This window comes from Macaca nemestrina, chromosome 7 (assembly GCF_043159975.1).
Source record: "Macaca nemestrina isolate mMacNem1 chromosome 7, mMacNem.hap1, whole genome shotgun sequence".
Lineage (NCBI taxonomy): Eukaryota > Metazoa > Chordata > Mammalia > Primates > Cercopithecidae > Macaca > Macaca nemestrina.
In genome coordinates this window covers 153,601,509-153,622,025 of record NC_092131.1, presented here as the reverse complement: position 1 = coordinate 153,622,025, position 20,517 = coordinate 153,601,509, and the positions used below count along the sequence as shown (strand labels likewise).

Here is a 20,517-nt window from a genome sequence, read left to right as displayed (position 1 = left end):
CCAAAGTACACAATAAAGCTTGATACGGAAGTGTTAAAATAACAATAACTCAAACAACCTGTATCTGATTTCTCACTTAAAGATGAATAATCAACCCAAAGTGGATAGCATGGTACCCTGGATTATCTGTTTCTCTCAGTTTCTAGAAGCTACAAACCTGGATAAACATCAAAGAGGATGAACACAAACCTCTTTGTCTACACAGGCACAAAATCACTTCCAGGGCTTATTCCCAGAAGATAGGGACTGGGAAACTATGTGGAGTTGGGTGGGAACATTCCTATCTATGCAGAGTTGAGGCCACATTTGTCTGAGTATAAGCGCCCTAAATATCCCCTGCACAATGAGCACGTGCGTTTATGGCACCTCAGTTACTCTGACTGTCTACCCTGCGTCTGCATGATGTCTTGTGGTTGGCCCTCAGATGCACTTTCTTTCTGGGCAGATCCTGCAGTGGTTTCCACACAAGTCATTGGACGAGCTGAGGCAGTCTGGGCTTTTCTTCTGTCTGATCTTTGTGCCAACAACCTACGATCTTTTTCTCTCTCATTTATTTCTTAATCCTTGCTAAAAATCAGACTTGCTCCACACTCCAAAAAAATGGTAAAAACCACATATTCTTGAGCAGACTTTTTTTTTTTTTTTTTTTTTTTAAGGATCCTATAATTTTTTGAGGCCCAAGTTGAAAATAAACAGGATAAAGAGTTCACCTTTTTCTCTCCTCATGGATTTCAGAATGCCACGGGGTTCCCCATTGCCTTATAAGACAAATTTAAAGCTGGCCATTCAAAGTTCTCCTCTACTGTGTCTCTGCTGGTCCTTCTGTCCCCTTCTATTTGGCCCCTCACATACTTCCCAGCTATGTGCACAGCCTTTTGGACCATTCTGTGGCAACTTTCATCCACAAAATCATGTGAACACATTCTCAACTTCTTATTTTCAGGATAACCTTAGCGCTAGCTCTTAAAGAAGTCAGTGCTTGAAGTATTCAGGTCATCCTCAGTCTCCAACACTAAGTCTCAGATTGATAACAACCACATACATGCGTTTATACTGGCTGGCCCTTGCCCCAGCTGAGTGCTCTCAATAACCACTTCTCTTGGCTTATTTAACAGTGCAGTCTCTGGACATTGATTTCATTTTATTTTCTATTATTGCAAAATGCTTAATACGCTATTTGTACATGTTAATTATTTTAAACAATAGTCATAATATTAAGAAGGTTCTCAATTCAGTTAAGTGTTCAACCTATCCATATTTATAATTAATAAATAGAAATGTTAGCAAGTTCAAAGGCCTTGTTCCAGTTTTTCTGCTTAAAATGGTCATTTATATGTAGTGCACTAAAATACACTGATGGCAAGAAATCTCTACGTGAGAACCAAATTCAAAAATTTTGAAACCAGTTCACTGATAAAAATTAAAACTTCTATAGGTCTTCAACTCATGAAGAGCTTTTGCTAAGAGAAGCAAATAAAATTAACTCTTGTCAATGGCTACCAATTTTCTAAAGTGATATAAACCTCACTATCTTTTATTTAACTTCTAAAAAACTTTTAAGTTCAGGGATACATGTGCAGGTTTGTTAAATAGGTAAACGTCTTTCACGGGGGTTTGTTGTACAGATTATTTCATTACCCAGGTATTAAGCCTACTACCTATTGGTTATTTTCCCTGATCCTCTCCCTCCTCCAACCCTCCACCCTCCAATAGGTTCCAGTGTGTGTTGGTGCCTTCTGGGTGTCCATGTGTCATCATTTAGCTCCTACTTAAAAGTGAGAACATGTGGTATTTAGTTTTCTGTTCCTATGTTAGTTTACTAAGTATAATGACCTCCAGCTTCATCCATGTCCCTGCAAAGGACATGATCTCATTCTTTTTTATGGCTGCATAATATTCCATGGTGTAAATGTACCACATTTTCTTTATCCAGTCTATCACTGATAGCCCCTTTTATTTAACTTTAATAGAGTATTTGCCTATTTTTTTCTGTCTTTACTGATTAATGATACAGTTCATTTTGTGCTCAATTTAGAGATAGAGATGGAGATAGACGTTTGGGCTCCCTGACAGGGATCGTTATTTATTTGTTTTAGAAACTTAGTACATTAAAGTCATTTAATAAAAGGCATATTGGATGGCTTAATAAATTAGTTAATAAACCTGATGGGAAATTTTTTATGAGGGACATTTATAGCAGTGCTTCTCAAACTTCAATGTACATACAGATCGCTGGGGGATCTTGTTAAAATACAAAGTCTGCAACAGTATGTCTGTGGTGGAACCTGAGATCCTGCCTTTCCAAGCAGCTCTAGGTGATGCTGCTGCTGACCACACTAAAAAGCAGCAAGGGCTTAGAGCGACATCCTTAGCTTTTAGAACTTTCCATGAAGAAATTAATCGCCCATAATTTCAACTGAAATTTTCCTCAGTTGATGTGTCACAAAGGACAATCCCACTCTCTACTTCTCAGATGAAAACTTAAGAGGCAATAATAGTGACGAGACATCAGTACTGAAAATAAGATTTTTCCTGCAGGCATAGATGCATCTTATAAAATAACTTCAATGCTTGCCAGATTTTATGACACTGTCTTTCAGAATGACAATAGGTGGAACTAAGTTCAAAAAAGCCATGGAACTCTATTAGTCTCTTCCGGCATGGGTTATTTAAACTCCATGGAACTCGTCTGAAGTCAACCCCCAGTTAGCATATATGTCCCACATTCCACGCCAGGACCATACCTCGGCATTCTGTCCGTGTGAGTGTGCTCTGATATCCAGCTCGGCACTGACAAGTGTACGAACCCTGGTTGTTGATACACTCGCCACCAGCACAGGGGTTTTTCTCACATTCATCAACATCTACAAAGCACAATGTATTTTAGTGCAAAATTAGATAGCAATACCTCATCATTCTAAGATGTTCTTGGTTCCTTTTACACATATAAAACATTTTCCTTTTGAGAAATAAATAACATAATAAAAGGATCTTTTTTCTTTCCACTACAATATGTCATTAGCCATTCAAAGACTGGTTGAGCAGTTAAAGTGTATTATTTTCATGTGTCATTTTGCGGAGAAAAATTCCAAACAAGTAGCAACTCAACAATCTGATCTAATAAACATTTTCTCTTCCTTAAGTCTGATCGAAGAGAACCAAACAGACTAACATTTCAGAAGTGGCTTGTGGATAGGATTCCAAGTATCTCTTGAAGCTCTATTTTTTCTAATGAAAAGAAGGTCTAACCATATCCAAGCATTCCCTGCTGAGTTCCACTAAAATGTCAGAACAAAACATGAAGCAACTGTTGTTTAAAGGGCAGTTCTCAATCACCATAGAGTCGACCCCATCCCCAGATGTGTTCAATACACAAGCTCACACTAGTTTTACAGTCACTTAGAATTATCAGTACATTTAGAGATAAACTGGTTTATATGACCCTACTTGTAAACAGGAGGAAGCTAAAATTTAGCGAAGATAACCCAGTTGTCCACATGCTTCTTAGTGGCAGATGCAGATCTGACCTCACATTCCCCAACCCTGAGTTAAATGTTTCCACTTCTACTCAGATCTGGATGACCTCTAGAAGGGGTGTTCACATCACCAGGAAATTAAATAGTTCGGGGAAGTAAGAACTCATCATTTCTGACCAATCATAAATTTACAATTATAAAATTAGAATTCATAACAGAACTAAGAGGTGAGCTTATTTTAAAAACAAGTTGATAGGAACTGAGTATTCTTATCCAATCCAACAAATTGATCACTCTTGTATTACATTTTCTCCCTTCACCAGCTTAAATGCCTCATCAGCAATTTTAAAATTTCTTTCTTCCATTTAAAGTAATTAGTCTAAGAGAGTTGGTAAGCTACACATTTAGACTAGTATAATGTGCAAAATTCCATAATTTGGGGATATTTTTAATGTTTTCTTTTAATGGTTAGGCTTTTGGTAGGTTGTCTTAAATTGGAGTTACCAGAAACGAATTGAGTACCTTTTACAATGAAAGTTAAAAGTAACTTTAACAGGCAGAATAATGACCTCCCAAATATGCTCATGCCCTAATTCCCAGAACCTGTGGATATGTTATATAGCTAGCAAAGGGGAATTAAAGTTGTAGATAGAATTAAGGTTGGTAATCAGTGATCTTGAGATGGAGAGGGTCTCCTGGATTATACAGGTGGCCAAATGCAGTCACAAATATCCTTAAATGTGGAAGAGGGAATTGCAAGAGAGAGTCAGAGAGATAGAGAGAGAAAGAGATTTGAAGACACAACGCTGCTGGCTTTGAAGATGGAGGATGGGGCCATGAGCTAAGGACACGGGCAGCTGGTAGTAGCTGCAAAAGGCAAGGAGATGGATTCCTCCCAAGAGCCTCCAAAAGGCACACAGCCCTCCAAACACCTGGATGTTAGCCCAGTGAGACTTGTGTTGGGCTACTAACCTACAGAGCTGAAAGATAATATAAACTTGTATTGTATTAAGCCACCAAGTTTGGGGTAATTTGTTACAGCAGCAATCGAAAACCAGTAGAGTCAAGGAACAGAATTGCAACAGACCCATGGTGCCAACCTAGGATGGATCACGTACCAATACACTCCCCACGGAGGTCCAGCTGGAACCCTTTGTTGCACTCACACCGGTAACTCCCAGGAGTTGGAATGCAGCGTCCATTTTGACAGAGATAGCGGACCAACTGGCAGTAATCAGTGACGTTGACTGGCAGCACCCCTAGAAGAACATTAAGCCCCAATAAAATTATTTTAACTATGGTACCTTTCATCAGTACTTAATCTGACAATAATGAACAAGATGTTGAATCAGAAAGGAAAGAGGACACTCTTTGGGCAAAGGTCGTCTAGTGACAACAGAGCATATTTCCACCCTGCCAACAGAGATCACATTGCACTACGTGTGCATAGGGGAGCTAGCAACCCAGCTGCAGGCTGCTTTTCCCTGCCCTCTTCACCACCTCACTCTCAAACCTCTAGTTTGCAGAAATAACAAAGGCATAGAGAGATTGGTATTGAACTACTTATGAAACTGCCTTGCAAGCTCTATAACCTAAAGTATAATTTTATATCCTCTCTATTAACCCTTTCCGTGAATCAGATTTAACTATCGCCCATAACTCTCCCATAGTTGCCTGAAAACATCAATAACAAAAGGACATTAATCTCTGGAGAATAGGAAGCCTCCCGTTTTTCTCTATGCAATAGGAAAATTGAGATATATAGATGATATAGATACAGATAACATATGTAAACCAAAAATTAATATAACAATTTATAAACTTATTTAATGACTAAAGCAGCATAAATAAACAATAAAAAATGTTAACTTGAACAATGCGAGAAAAATAACTAGATGATTTTTGAATTCTTACTTGGTGGTTCCCGAGATGGATATGGATATTCCACTGGTGGTCGAGGGACCGGAATTTGAGGTCCAGGAGGAAAGCCAGGAGGAACAGGGAGAACTGGAGGAATGGGGCCAAGGGGTGGGGGAGGATATTCTGGTCTCCCAGGAATTACCATAGGAACAGAGCACAGCTTGTTGAAATCCTCTAGAAAAACACAACGAAACAAAACAAAACAGCTGAGCTGTAGCTTACGATCATAGGCCCACAGAAGTCATCCTTATTTTTTTAAAGATATTTTTGAATAAAATTGATCCTCAAAACTCACAGGTCAATTGGAGAAAAGAAAAAGGAGCAACTGACTGGATTTCCATTTTTAATACCTGCAGCAGCAACCACTCTGGAACAATATTCAAAACCAAAGCCATATTCCTCCCAAAACCTCGGAGTCTTTATTTGTATCAACATTCACCTCGTGGAAAACATAAAGTATTACTTTCTCCATCCAGTCCCACCTGTGGATCCCACAGGGCTCCACAGAATACATTAAAAAGTTTGGATTTTATTTTATGCACAGTGTAAAACCACTGGATATCTTCAACAGGGGCGGGACATGATCAGATGACCATTTTCAGAAGATCACGCTTAAAATTACAACGTATGAAGAACATTACTGCAGGGAGGCAAGGCTGTCACAGAAGACCAAGGGGGAGATGATGATGTCTGGACGGGGGAGGCAGTGATTGAATCGGACAGAAGTGGACAAATCCGAAGCACATTTTAGAGATAAATGTATAGTGCTCAGTGAAGTGATAAGTGTCAGAGCTCATGAGACAAGAAGTCAAGAATGACTCCTAGTTTTCTGGTTGAGCAATTGGGTGAATGTTGGTGCCCTTCCCTGGATGGGAAAAACCATGGTGGTAGCAGGTTTGGTGGGTAGAAGCCAAGTTCTATTTTGAACATAAGAGTTTTGAGATATCAGACATCCAAGTGGAGCTATCACTTCGCAGTTGTAAAAGACAGTGTGAAGCTTAGAGGAATCAAGGCTAGATGTGAGTTTCAGAGTCATCAGTACAGACAGGTGATATTCAAAGCCATGGGGATGGATGAGCTCATGTAAGGGTGGTGTGGAAGGGGAAGAGAAGGGACTACAAGGACAGAACCCTGAAGAATACTGATTCATAAAAGAAAGCATTGTCAATGGAGAAGGGGTCCATAAGGGAAGGAGAAATACCAAGCGGTGGTGGGTCTGGTATTAATGCTGCATAGTGACCCTCTGAATGAGGACATCCTGACTTCATCATCTGCTTCCCTATGATTCTGCATTTTCAGGATGATTACTATTTTTCACAGCGTCAGGTCTTTATCAAATAAACCATCTTTAGGTTTTGACACATTTGTTCTGGGCTTCCAAAAAGCTGTTTTTAAGCAGTATCCAGGTTTCCAAGGATATATTTATTTTATTCATTTTCATGTTGCCTACAAATAGCCATGTTTTATCACAGTTGCCTTCTGTAAGTAACCTATGTGACTTTTACATTTCATTTCTTTCCTCTCTTGCTAGGATGTTGGTAATTTTATTTTCACAGTTGTACAGCGATTTTCTCATGGATACCTTCTATGCTAGTTTTAGCCATTAATAGAAATTAGACTAATATTTTTCTTTTCCTTACAGACTACAATTTAACTTATTTTCAGATAGTAACATGTCTTACTTAAATGCATTCATATTTCAACCCCATGGGACATTCTGCCAATTTATATGAGGTTAAATATGCCTAGCTACTATGAACGGTACTTTCTGGTCCGTTTCTAAAGTTTCTTCATTCATATTTGACATTTCCAGCTCAGGTCAAGTTTATATTTTCAGAGAATTCTCTTACAGCATTTTAATTATGATTTAACTGGAATTTCAAATCACAGAGATACTGACATACTCGAATGTATTTGTAAAGGAATTCTATGTTGTTCACGCATCCCTGACTCAGGATGTCACAATCCTGCTTGTCAACCAACAATGACTCTTCCTATAGATTGATCATCTGTATGTGCCATATCCATCATTCCCTGGGAACCTGCTCTTACCAAATTCCCATCACTAAGACTGTGTAGTCTTTGAAGTCAGGGATCATCTCTAACTCATGACTAGTTCCCACTCTCAGCCTTGCCCTGCAAATTGCACATAACAGGAATTCATTAACTATGTGCTGGATTTAATTGAATGACAATTATATTACAGAACTCACTTTGCTTCTAAGCATTTGTAGGTACCAATTCAGCCTTTAAGACTTTTTGAATTTATATACAAGAAATAGCTTATCAGCCTTTGTGCTAATTAGGTGGGTATTTTATTTTAAGAATGCCATTAAATTCATCTTAACCTCTCTAGGAAAGTGCATCAGACTGAATCCTATATTTCTTCCTATTTTTTACAGATTAGTAATCTTCTCATTGCCCCTTTATATTCAGGATCAGCAACATGGCGCTAATTTTGTTCAGCTGATGTCCATCTTTCCTATCTCCACTGAACCCAAGATGATGCTGATTTATTTTTTAAAGAGTAAAAAGCTGGCCAATCTAAAATCCTTCCTGCGTCACTCTCTGTAAGAGCCCAGATCTCTAGCACTGGTACTGGAACATTTGGACAAACAAAAACCTACCTGCAAATTATTTTGCTCTATACATCTGTTTTGCCCAAGGCCTCTCAGGGCTGAGCATCTCAGTGGTATACCTGGGAGAACAGCTCCCTGTAAAGCCACACGCAGGAACCTGGTCTTCTTCTCCAACTGTCCCAAAGTAGGTCTTCCTGCAGGCACCTAAACCTGCTCTAGTCCCCTTCTCTATTCAATGCCTTCACACAGGAAGGAATCCACATCAAGGCTGCTGATTTCCTGAGTTAACGTATGCATTTTAAAAGCCATCGTCCTGGTACCTAGGCCCTGTCTTAGTAGGAAGTCATGTGCTTCTAAACAGTGATCCACTAAATGGTTCCCTACTGGACTAAAGAAGGTAAAGTTCATCTATGTATTTGTTTATTTATGTATTATTATTTTTAATTGACAAGTAAAAATTGTATATGTTCATTGTGCACAACGTGATGTTTTGAAATATGCTCAACTGGTGGGAAAGATGTTGCCTAATAAGTTGCTCTATTTGAATGCCTCCTATAGCAAGATTTTGCTGAATATTGTGGAAGTGTAAAAAGCATGAGAAATATGAGGCTACAATAATGAATGAGATTTCCTAATGAGATTGATCAACCAGTAAAAGAGCAATGTGTGAACACACATATAGGACTCATGCCATAGTCATACTACCAGCCAGAACCACAGGAGCACGAGGAAGAAGGGAGCACTTCCAGCTGCAGCTGCCTGGGGACATTCATGGATTAGGTCATGTTTGAGTAGATCTTTAACAAGACTAGAGGACATATAACAGGCAAGGATGGCAGGAGTAGGGAGAAAGAGACTGAACTGGCTAGAAGTTTTAGAAAAAAAGTCAACTTGAATTTAGAAATGCTCAGATTGGATGCAATGAAAACTCAATCATATAATTTAAACTACTATAAAGAACAAGAATTAAAAGGTGAACTGGGATCAGATTTGGGGACTCTAAATGCTGCGCTAAGTAGCAAATGTTCTTTGCAAGAAATGGAGTGAATTGGCCACTAAATATTGCCTGAGTTCGTCCTGGAGAAATATTTTTGGACATCTTTCTGGACTAACGAAAGTGTGCTGTATTTATATATTTGTTTAGTTATGTATTTTTAAACTAACGAATACAAATTGTATGCATTCATTGTATACAACATGGTGTTTTGAAATATGCTCAATTAGTCAAAAGGTGTCTCCCTTTTCCCCCTAGACACAATTTTTTAAACTGAACTTCACTGACTCATACTTTGGGAAAGATACATGGCAACGGTGGATTTCAGAGACTAGTTAGGAGGCTGCTGGAACAGTCCAGACTAGAGAAAATATGCTTCTAATGGAAACAAAAAAATGGACAGATAAAAGAGATACTGTGAAGGAAAAAAAAAAAAATAAGCAGGACTTTGCAGGAAGGAAAGAGTCCAATGTTAGGAAAAAGGAAATGTGTCTCCTGAACAACTTACCTGAAAAATTCTGAGAGCTGAGTTTGACCCTACTGAGCTTTTGAGTACTACATGAGAGCCAGTAAGTACTAAAATGAGAATAAGTACTTCCCCAAAAGGTTTCTGTTAAGTAGTAATAAGCCAGCTAAGTCAAAAGCAGTACCTGAAAACAGTACTCTTCATACAGACCTCTGATTTTTCCCTCTGCATTATGTGGGGAGATTTCCCTGGATGTCATCTCTTATATTTTCTGGAGTCTATTCATTTACCCAGGTTTCCATTATGTCTGCATCATGCACATTGTCATTGGGCTTGTGAGGATATTCTGCAGATAACAGGGCTCTTACCGGTTGCTCTGATGGGACACATCTCAGGGGCGACAGTGACCCCTGGAGACCAGCATCGGCCGGCATCACAGCAGCACTGCATTTTGGTTATGGACTGTGGCAGCTGGTTAGAGCAGCGTCCGTTTGTCAGAGCTGTGTAACAGTATCCTGGGCGAACATCTGAGGACAAAGAAACACATACACACACACATCACTGAGATGAGACTTGTAACAACACTCCCCGGCCACAGCAGCTCCACACTTCACACTTGGGCTACGGCAGGATTAATTCACACCTCTGCCCCCTGGAAGGGAAGCTGCGAGCGCTGCACGGGAACAATGCTCAGTCAGAAATCCCTGGTCTCACACCTTTTGCCCCTGTGTGCTGGTGCACATGGCTGAAGTCCCACATTCCATACCCAAGGTGGGAACGAATGATTAAAACCATGTGTACCATAGGAAAAGAGAGACTAAGAAAATCACCAGCAGTGACAGTTAATTATATATACATCTTTATATGTCTCTATGCTGAAGAGAGACTGGGTTTTCCTTGGTTTCAAACTACTTAATTTGAGTCATTTTAGGAAAATAGTTATGTAAATCTATTTTAAAACAATATTCAGTCTATATTTCTAAAAGATCTTTCTTATTTTTCAGTCTGTAACTGTGAGAGTCAGACATAAGTTTTTTGTTTGTTTGTTTGTTTGTTTGTTTTTAAAGAATGAGCCACTTTGCATTTAGATCTGATGCTTGTTAGTCAAGATTTCCTTTTGTCTTGGGGCCCTAACAGATTTTATAAGGTACTAATTATTTATAACTTCAAAATGGCACATGATTCCAAGTTCTTAGTCCTATAGAATACAATAGCTCTAGAAGGATTTTGTTGTTGTTTTTGGCAGAAAGTATCTTCTCAAAGCAACATGGTAAGACACATTTCTATATCACTTTTATTGGGTTACATCATGTCTAACTGTCATGATGTCCGATGCACTGCAGTGCAACTCTGGGTTACCGAAAGAGTTTGTGACACAGGAAAAACCTAACGGCTCGCTACGCCTTTGAGATATTACCATGAAACAGTGAAGGCAGGTAGCAAAGTGCAAAACACTTTTATCTGCCTGACATGTGCCGAGGGTGTACCTCTCTTCAAGTAAACTGTATCTCTATAGAGATCATATAAAATTAAATTTTGAATAGTAAGTAATATTGTCAATATGCTTGTTATTTAAAGCAGGGGTCTCCAACCCTCAGGGGCCCCAATCCCCAGTCCTGGTCTGTGTCGTGTGAAGAACTGGGCTGCACAGCAGGGGGTGAGCGGCAGGTGAATGAATGAAGCTTCATCTGTATGTACAGCTACTCCCCATTGCTGGTATTACCGCCTGAGCTCCACCTCTGTCAGACCAGTGGCAGCACTAGATTCTCATAGGAGGGTGAACCCTGTTGTGAACTGCGCATGTGAGGGTTCTAGGTTGCGTGTTCCCAATGAGAATCTAATGCCTGATGATCTGTCACTGTCTCCCATCACCCTCAGATGGGACCATCTAATTGTAGGAAAACAAAGCTCAGGGCTCCCTTTGATTCTACATTATGGTGAGTTGTATATTTATTTCATTATATATTACAATTTAATAAGAATAGAAATAAAGTGCACAATAAATGTAATGTGCTTGAATAACCCTGAAACCATCCTCTCCTCCAAGTCCATGGAAAAATTGTCTTCCACGAAACCAGTCCCTTGTGCCAAAAAGGTTGGGGACCACTGATTTAAAGGAATATAAAGGTTAAATCCTTTTGTAAAGCAAAGATCTTTCATAGCCAAAAATCCATCCCTGGGTTTCCTGTAAGTCTGAATGTTAAATTTCAAGTTTTCTCAAAGAGGGTCATACCTGCAATTGTTATCATCCACATCATTCTTAAGAACACAAAGCCCTCATGTCTTGAGGTTTCAATAAATTAATAAAATGAAATAAAATAAAAACAAGGCTAATTTAGAAACATTTAAATTATTAACATCAAGTGAAGAAGGCTAAAGCAAACCTAGACAAACCATAAAAGAAAATTATGGGTCAGTTTTAAAGGATACAAGATTATTTCCGAAAAGTACTTAAAACCACTAGCCAGTATAAATGTGCTTTCCAGAATTTTTTTGTGGTTCCAGTTCCTGTACCTCTGGTCAGACTAATAGTTTCACCAAAGAGGCAGAACAAGTTTTATTCCAGCCCGGTCCAGGATAAACGGCTGGAGAAGGAGTATAGACAAGTATGCTCTCTGTGAAGCCTCAGGTGGCACCTCCCCTGTCAAGAGGGCAGAGAAATTGAACTTCCTACATTCTAATTTGCAATGCCTTAAAACCACTAATACTTTATATACTTGGGAATTAGTAAATATTTGGGGCATGGAAACCAAAGACTGTTGAGAATGGGAAGAGATATTCAAAACTGGCTTATATCCCAGCTTCAAATGAATTCAGTGGTCAAAACCCAGTGTAAACACTTGACCAAATTATGGAATTTGTACATATAATTTTCAGCATGGGCTATCTTTCAGAGCAAAACTAGGGCCTACAGTTGCCAATGACAAAAGCTTAATGGGCAAATGTCTATTATTTTGCAAATTAACTACGATACCATGTTATTCCCCATCTGGCTGACTTATATGTTAAATCAATGGGTCACAAACTCTTGAGCAAAATGGTGAATGCTGGGGGTAAAAAAAATTACAAATCAAGTTTGGGTTACTGGCAGTCCCTGATTTACAGATGGCACCTGCACATATAAAAATAATTTTTCTAATTTCCTTTTTTTGCTGAAGAAGTACCTTTGTTAAAAACACACATTTATATAACTTATAATTTTAATGAAAACCTACGGGCTAATAAGTAAAGGAAGTAAAAAACTGAAAATCAGAAACCATTTGGATGGAGTAGCTGACCCCCAGGACACCTCGGCCTGAAGTTTTTCACTTCGTTAGGCAGCAGTGCCACATCAAGTTGCGGGGAACTACTGTGGTGAGATGACGCTTTGTACAGAGGGTAAGGGGTGGCTGTAGACTAACCTGAACACCTTCAGGAGCCAAGCTAAGGGGAGAAGAATGTCAGGATCTGGAGGACATAAAGGGACACATAAGGAACCACAAACACCTTCCATTTTAAATCTGCCCTGGCCAAGACACCTGGCAAGGAGGAGGAAATCTCACTCTTTTCTCCCCTTTTGAATCACTTGGTCCCTTATTCTCAGGACCCAGAAATCACATTATATCAAAGCAAATATATTATGGATTAAATAGGTGTTTGCAGGTCGTCCTAGCCTGTCAACAGGCCTCTCCTAACCTGTCATCAACATGGTTGTGTACAACCAGGAGCTAGGAGTGGTGAGGCTCAAACTAGGGAAAGGACATCTTTATGACTCCTAGGAGTCGAAGAGAGAGAACACAACAATATAAAAAGACAACCCTCCAGGCAGTATTACAAATGCCACAGGAAGATCACAGAACGACAAATAAAATAATACTAAGAGAGCTTAGAACACAAAGGGAGCTCGGGGCTGGGAGGTCTGAGAGTCTCAGAATGTGGGGGCAGAAGATACCCGCTGGAATTTTACGGTTAGAAGAAATGTGCACGGAAGATACTGCATACCACTATCTACATAGTGGGTTTTCTATTGGTGAGACCTACTAATTCCAAACAACTGTCTTACGAACAAGCCTTGGATTTGTTTATACTGTTAGGGGCTATTTGTATTTTCTCATCACTAGGGATAAATTTGGGGATCTCTGTTGCTTACGATGGAGGGAAATAGGAGCACTGGGGATGGCAGAAAGGTCACTTGGATCATTTTGTATGACAAGTTGCTAATTATGGGCACAATAGAGTTCCAAAGAAGAAACGGGGCTTGCCTAGGGATCTGGCAGGAAAGAGCGAACTGCATCCAGAGCTGAGGGGTAGGAGGCAATGAGGGAAGTCTTGGCTGTGCACTCAGGTCACAATGGAATCCCAGATTCCTCTCTCACTACCCACTTAAACTATTGGCCATTATTTATCTAGCCTCTCTCAATCTCAGCTGCTTCCCATCTACCGCTGTGAAATGAACATTAAGTCAGATAATTTACATAAAACACCTCATACCCCGTGATCCAGGGATCTTAGTTCCCTTCCCTTCCTCCTTTGTAAAAAGTTAGTATGGATATATTTGATAAAAAGAAAATAACTTTTAAAACGTGAACCATCTGATATGTAAATATATCTTAGTCTTCATGTAGTCCTTAAATATCAGACTGTGCACTTTGGAACTTGAATTTTAATCTAGAACACTGAACTTTGAAAGAAGTCTTAACAATTGTTAAATCCAGCAGCTGTCAACTCTATTTTTTTTTTTTTCCAGACAAAGTCTCATTCTATCGCCCAGGCTGGAGTGCAGTGGCGTGATCTCAGCTCACTGCAACCTCTACCTCCCGGCTTCAAGAGATTCTCCTGCCTCAGCCTCCCGAGTAGCTGGGATTACAGGCGCCCGCCACCACGCCCGGCAAATTTTTGTATTTTTAGTAGAGACAGGGTTTTACCATGTTGGCCAGCCTGGTCTTGAACTCCTGACCTCAGGCAATCTGCCCGCCTTGGCCTCCCAAAGTGCTGGGATCACAGGTGTGAGCCACTGCGCCCAGCCAAATCTAATTTTTAAACAATAGAACCCCTTATTTAATTGATACCTGACATGGAAGCCTAACACTCACAGCAGATAAAGTGAAATTGCTATGCCTAGAATGTGTGTGGGAGTGTCGGGGGGACAAGAGCCCTTTCTACTCAGCCCTCTCCCTTTACTCTGTGCTCTCCCCAATCCCTGCAGCGCTGGAGAGCTTTGAAACACTTGAAGGATCCACTGGACAGACTGAAAACCACTAATTTCTAAGTCCTAATGGAAAACTACTGAGGGTTTGAGCTAGAGTGTTATTTAACCAAAGCACTATTTTAGGAAGATAAATCTGACAAAATGGATTGTAGAGAAGCCAAGAAGCAGGGAGACCAATTAAGAGATTATTAAAAAATTTCAGGCCAAATTAACATAGATTCCGGGGAATGACTGAAGGTGGGGGTAAAAAGAGAGAGACACCTGGGATGGCTTCAAGGTTAAATGCTGCATGACTGCAACATTAATTAACAGACTGAAGATATCTGTAAGGTCTTCCGGATCATCCCTCTTTTATGGGAGGCAAAACGTCTCCAAAAAAGACCACAAGGTGCCTCTGTTTTTTAAGAGGGCAGTGAACTGTTAAACACTTTTCTAAAAATGTACATTTTACCTCAACTGATAAATTATATGTGCCCCTTAACAAGCTTGTCTAGAAAGTTGTTTGTTATGGAAGTGACATATACAAACCATGCATGCTGTTTGTCATTAAACCTACCTATGCATCTGGTACCATCTGGAGAGGTGTAAAAACCAGGAGGACATTTGCAAAAGTAACTGCTGACTGTGTTTGTACATTCGCCCCCATCACAGATCCCAGGAATGGTGCTGCATTCATCAATATCTGGAATATAAAAAAAAAACAGTCTCAGCATCTGTAGAACACAATATAAAACCGTTCATCAGTACAAGGATTCAGATGTAAATACTTGACAAATCATATCCCTGGAAACAGCCATCTTTAAAAAATACAAGCTGCATGGAGAACAGTCAATTCAAAGGTAGATGCTGCTTCTTTCAACACAGACTTACCCAAAAGATTTACCAAATTCAGCAGACTAGGGCAAAATGAAATCACCCCCCTTTAAAATCTAAAACTGTGTACTGTTGTTTCACCAAGTAACTATAGCATGCTAATGTTACAAATGTCATTTATTTTAAAATTTTGTTTTCCTTTCGTTTCCATGTTTTGCATTAAGTTAAACTCCCCGACTAATTATTTTATATTCCGCATCACTTATTGCATTGCTTTTCAATCTATTTTCCACAACACAGATACTGAAATCCTACAGGGGAGATCTTGTGGTCTGAGTGTTGACCCCAACTTGGCCAATTTGGTGTTCTCAGTGGCACCCAAACTACCATTATGATGGTCTTCTGTGGTTGGTGAATGAACTGTGATGGACTGGGTGCTCTAACCAATGTCCCCTTCAAAGAGGGACTTGCTGCCTAGGAGGCTGGGAATACTGTCAACAGATGGTCTTTGGCTCTCAGCCTCTTCCGAGATAGCCTGAGTCGCAGAAAGCCCCCTTGCCCAAGGTAACACCCTTCCCAGGCACCCCACACCCAACAAGCAATTGTGGAGGAGGATCAAAGTCTGGTGCATCCTGTGTCAATGGGAGACAACACTGACGGCCACTCCAATTCCCCAATTCCTTCTGGGGCTGGTGGAGGCTGTTGATGGGCTACACCCCAGCTTGCCTTCTCTGCACGCTCTTGCCTCTTCCCCTTCTCTTCTGCAGGTGTTGATCCCAAGGATATCCTCTAATAAACATCCTGAATGCTATGGAGGCCAAAGCCGGGGTTAGCCCTCAGACCACTGGTCTCCATCAAGGAAGCAGTAAAATTCCCTTAGGACAAATTTGACCATTTCCTTCAAGGAGAGATTTTCAATGGCCTGACCCACACACTGACAAATGTCAACAGGTACGGCACCAGCAGAAGAAGAGAAAAAAAATGAGAGCTTCCTTCTTAGGCTAGAAGTAAACTCAGGGCACAGGGAATCTGCCTGGCCTCCTCTCTGAGACCAGTAGAGCTTTCTGCACTGACCTTGGGAGAGGTGACATTTGACCCAGGCCTCCTGGCAGTATTACAATGGCCAGGCTGACACTGTTAAAACTGGGAAAGGCTTATGACCCCCAATAAGAACATTTATTCTGTAGGCTAAGTACTCTCTTCATTTATAAAACAAAATAGAGTTCTAAGTGAACCAGATTCAAGTATCTTCTGACTCAGGTTCACCCTGTTAGTAAAAAAGGCAGCAATGACAGTGTTTACATGCAGTTTAACCTTTTTAAAACCAAAATCACCATTCTTCCAAGCTAGGCTAGAGGCTAAACCAAACAATATTTCTCTGCTTATATTAGAGTCAATGCTAACATAAACAGCACTGTCATTGCAAAATTATGTAACGGTAAAGGTGCATATTCTATTCTGACAGACACAAATTTCACTAGAGTCTGTGAAAGGGCCAGGTAGAGAAACTGCCAAGGGCAGACAGAGCCTAGGGTTACCCACGTAATATCTCAAGGCAGCCACACTTCTGCTTAACACAAACAAAAGGCAAGTATGTCAAAGACCCTACAGGATTCAAAGCTTCATTTAAGGATAGAGGAAGGTATAATTACAATTAAGAAGAATGTACCTTTTTCAAAGTGTCCCTAAAAGTTAATATCTGAGTCCTACAACACCTGCCAAAGATCACATGAGGAGACAATGTGGTATTATATTTTTTCTCAGCCCATTAATATAAATGACAGCTACCATTCGTATTAAGGCCACATCAATATCCAAAAAGTTTCAGTGACAGCCTATGTCAGAAAATTTTATTTAAAAAATAGAATTAACATTGGCAGAATGGGGGAATCATCTTTTCCATGCTGGCTGAGTGAGATTTGGGCCCTTTATTGAAGATAACAATAACAACAACAATAATGATGAGAGTTTGCAGGTGCTGAGTGCTAGGCAGAGTCAAAATGCTTGATGAGTGTCCAATCATCTAATTCTTACAATACAGGTAGGATTGTGGGCCTGATTCTATACCTCTGCTGCCCAGGTACACCTCTTGCATTACGCTGAGGCCTTCAGAAAACTGACACGAATCAAACCTGAAACAACAGCAAAGAGGCTCATCATTTATAAAGGGAGGCTAAACCCAGTCTCCAACTGGCAGGGGTTTTTAGGGTGGGTGTGGGGAATTTTCCACCTAGGTACATGTCTTTGAAAGCCAGCAGGTCAGGAAATATGTCACACTGCACACCTCCCTGAGTTCACACAGATTAAGATAAAATGGGACTAGGCCAAATAATTACATTTGAAGGAGCTTAAATGACTTCAAATTCCCCCTAATATGTCCCCTTCTCAGTGACACACCCTTTTGCCTTCAGGTGGCTAGTGCCTTCCCCCTTTCCTAAACCATCTTGCTTCTCAGTGGCATGGCTTCGTAACAAATAAAAGCAAGAGTTCTATCTATTACCAGGCTGTGGTGGAAATTCCTGATGGCAAAGGCCAGAATAAGGTGTTTGAATTGGATTCGCTCACACTCTGAAAATCGTTCATATGAATTTATTATTTCTCCAAGTTCTTCCCACTGTGTTCGTCTCCTTTTAATTGAACTTCAGGCATCCCAAGTTAAGAGGGAACTTGAGAACGGTGACTTTCTCAGAGTTTCTACAAATCAGGCTGTGTCAAATGCCAGCCATGAAAGTAAACCAGGTCGGGAGGCCTGGTGGGGAGTGGGGCTTGGCTGGGAAGAGCTATTTCCGTGCTCTGGACACTTCTCCCTGCTTCCTTGAGGCAGCAAAGGAGGCAGAGCTGCTGGGGAGTAGCTGTCCCATGGTAGCTGTCCACGACTCCACTGGCTTCTTGCTGTGACCTTAAGAAGAGACACAAATGGCAGATCTCTTCCTTCCTATTTGCCACCTGTCCTTTGTTTTTGCTCCTTCTCATCCTTCAGTCTCATCTGTTCTCCCAGAGCATTTTTCCCGTGCCTAGGCCCCTTTATCCTATGGCTCCTCTGGCAGAATGGGAGGAAAGAGTGTGGAGGGCAGATGGATGGAGCTTGGTGTCTGTTCTGGGATGGGCATTACCATCTATTACTCGGCTATCGAGAAGCTCCATCCAAGATTGTGGACGTGACAAGAGAAACCTGATCCTGACAGTTAACCTGATCCTGACTGCCTAGATACTAACACAATGAGAGAAAAAAATTAAAACCTATGGCAGCTGTTTAAAAGTAACATGTGACACATTAATGATCATGAATGCCACTGAGCCTGTGAGCTTAACTTTGATTGTACAAACTCAACCCAGTGTAAAATGTATCACTAAAAACTAAACAAGCTGACTCTTCCAGTCACGTTGACTATTTTATAGTCACACCATGTACGCCAGCTTTTATTCATGCTGCATCCGCTGTCTGATCACAACTTAAAAATGGAGTCTGAATTCTGGAACTGGAAAGAACCCCCAGATAGCATCTTGTTCAACCCCCTCATTTGAAAGTTGAAGTAACTCAGAGATGGTAATTGACTTATCTAAGATCACACAAAGGATTAGAGACTTGACCAGAGGGCATCAAGGATGGGGGCCAGGCCTGCCTTATTTCCAGGGCTCTTTCACCTTCACCACAGAGATGTTTTTTTCAACTAATTGTATAGAGAGAGCCAGTTACCTTGAACAGTAAAAGTCTAGGGCCTGCAACCAGCTGAAGAGGACGGAGCTCCATCTGTGGTACTGGGTTAAGCTACCCCGGGAATTCTCCTTAGCTTCTGAGAGGATAAGAGCCTCTAACAGTAAGTAGCCATGAGATAAATATGCCATTATTTTGGAAAGGGGAAGTCCTGAGGTTTTTGGCTCACATATTATGGAGTGCATGGATTTAAAAGCTACATTTTTTAAAAGGTCCAGTGCATCATGCAGTGCTATTATAATTGCTAAAGGCTGGGCTGACGATAATCTAAATCCCAAAATATTAGTGGTTAATTAGGAATCCAACAGACTTCTTCCAGAAATAAAACTTAATCCCTTAATTACACTCTTTATTTCTTAATTTCCTCTCATAGTAACCTATGCAAATACGGACTTGGTTTCCAAAGAAAAAGGTTCATGTGTTCTTTCAGCATGCATACTCTACAGTCATCGGAAAGATCAACAAAGGAAGGCGGGCATGAACTCTGTTTCCTTTTTTCTCAAATCACAGCTATAAATCTCAATCTTTTCCTTCTTAAATGTATGAAAAGTTAATAATTGTTATTTAAATCCCTGTAGCTTGTTAATTTACATTTCAAAATGTTCTCCAATTATATGTATTTATAAAACACTTTTCCATAACTTTTTTTTTTTTTTTTTTTTTTTAGTTTTTGGAAAGAGGGACATTTTAGGAAGGAAGTGAGAATTCTGCAAAAGGAAGATCTCATGGAAAGCAACTCGAATAATGGCATTCTCAGATCTGAGAGAGTGAGGGTTAGCATCTTGTGAATTTGCTAAAGTCAGTTTGACGGAATTGGTTTTTTTTCTTGAAAAAGTTCTATAAAAAGTACTCAATTCCACCCCCCTCCAAGTCAAAAGGAAGATAACTTTAAAAAGTCACTCAAAGCAATGGCAAAGGTACCAGGACATTTTCACAAGGGCACAGAACCCCATGGTTATACTGATCATCTTTCCAGGGTACATATTCAGTGATTACAGACCAGACTTCCTGGGTTCCCTCTATTGACCATCGAGACACCAGCTGATGTCCAGAGTTATGCCATTTCCACAGTGAGACACTGTAACTGGAAAGGAGCAAGGACATCGAAGAAGTGAACCCAGCTTGCCAAGAGCTCTCAGGGCACTTCCTGATTACTTTCCTACCAGAGTAAGACAAGTCAACCCTGCTCACACCAGTCTCCAGGCCAGAGAATGTATAGTACTAACAGGACATTCTCTTCTAGTATCAATTTTGCATTGATATTAGAAAAAGAAGGAAAAAACCATTACCTAAATTTAATGTAACAGTAGATGGCTGGCCGGGCGCGGTGGCTCAAGCCTGTAATCCCAGCACTTTGGGAGGCCGA

At 40.3% G+C, this 20,517-nt stretch overlaps 1 protein-coding gene across 2 annotated transcripts in view; it reads right to left on the bottom strand.

Moving 5' to 3' along the window:
* LOC105490699 (fibrillin 1) overlaps positions 1-20,517 on the bottom strand; it is a 237,062-nt gene that overhangs the window by 101,370 nt on the left and 115,175 nt on the right. For both annotated transcript variants that reach the window (XM_011756581.2, XM_011756573.2), the window contains exons 9-13: positions 15,180-15,305; positions 9,804-9,962; positions 5,391-5,570; positions 4,595-4,735; positions 2,745-2,864 (exon numbers count right to left, since the gene is read on the bottom strand). In XM_011756581.2, the coding sequence (XP_011754883.2) occupies positions 2,745-2,864; positions 4,595-4,735; positions 5,391-5,570; positions 9,804-9,962; positions 15,180-15,305 (726 nt within the window). The remainder of the gene's footprint in view (positions 1-2,744; positions 2,865-4,594; positions 4,736-5,390; positions 5,571-9,803; positions 9,963-15,179; positions 15,306-20,517) is intronic.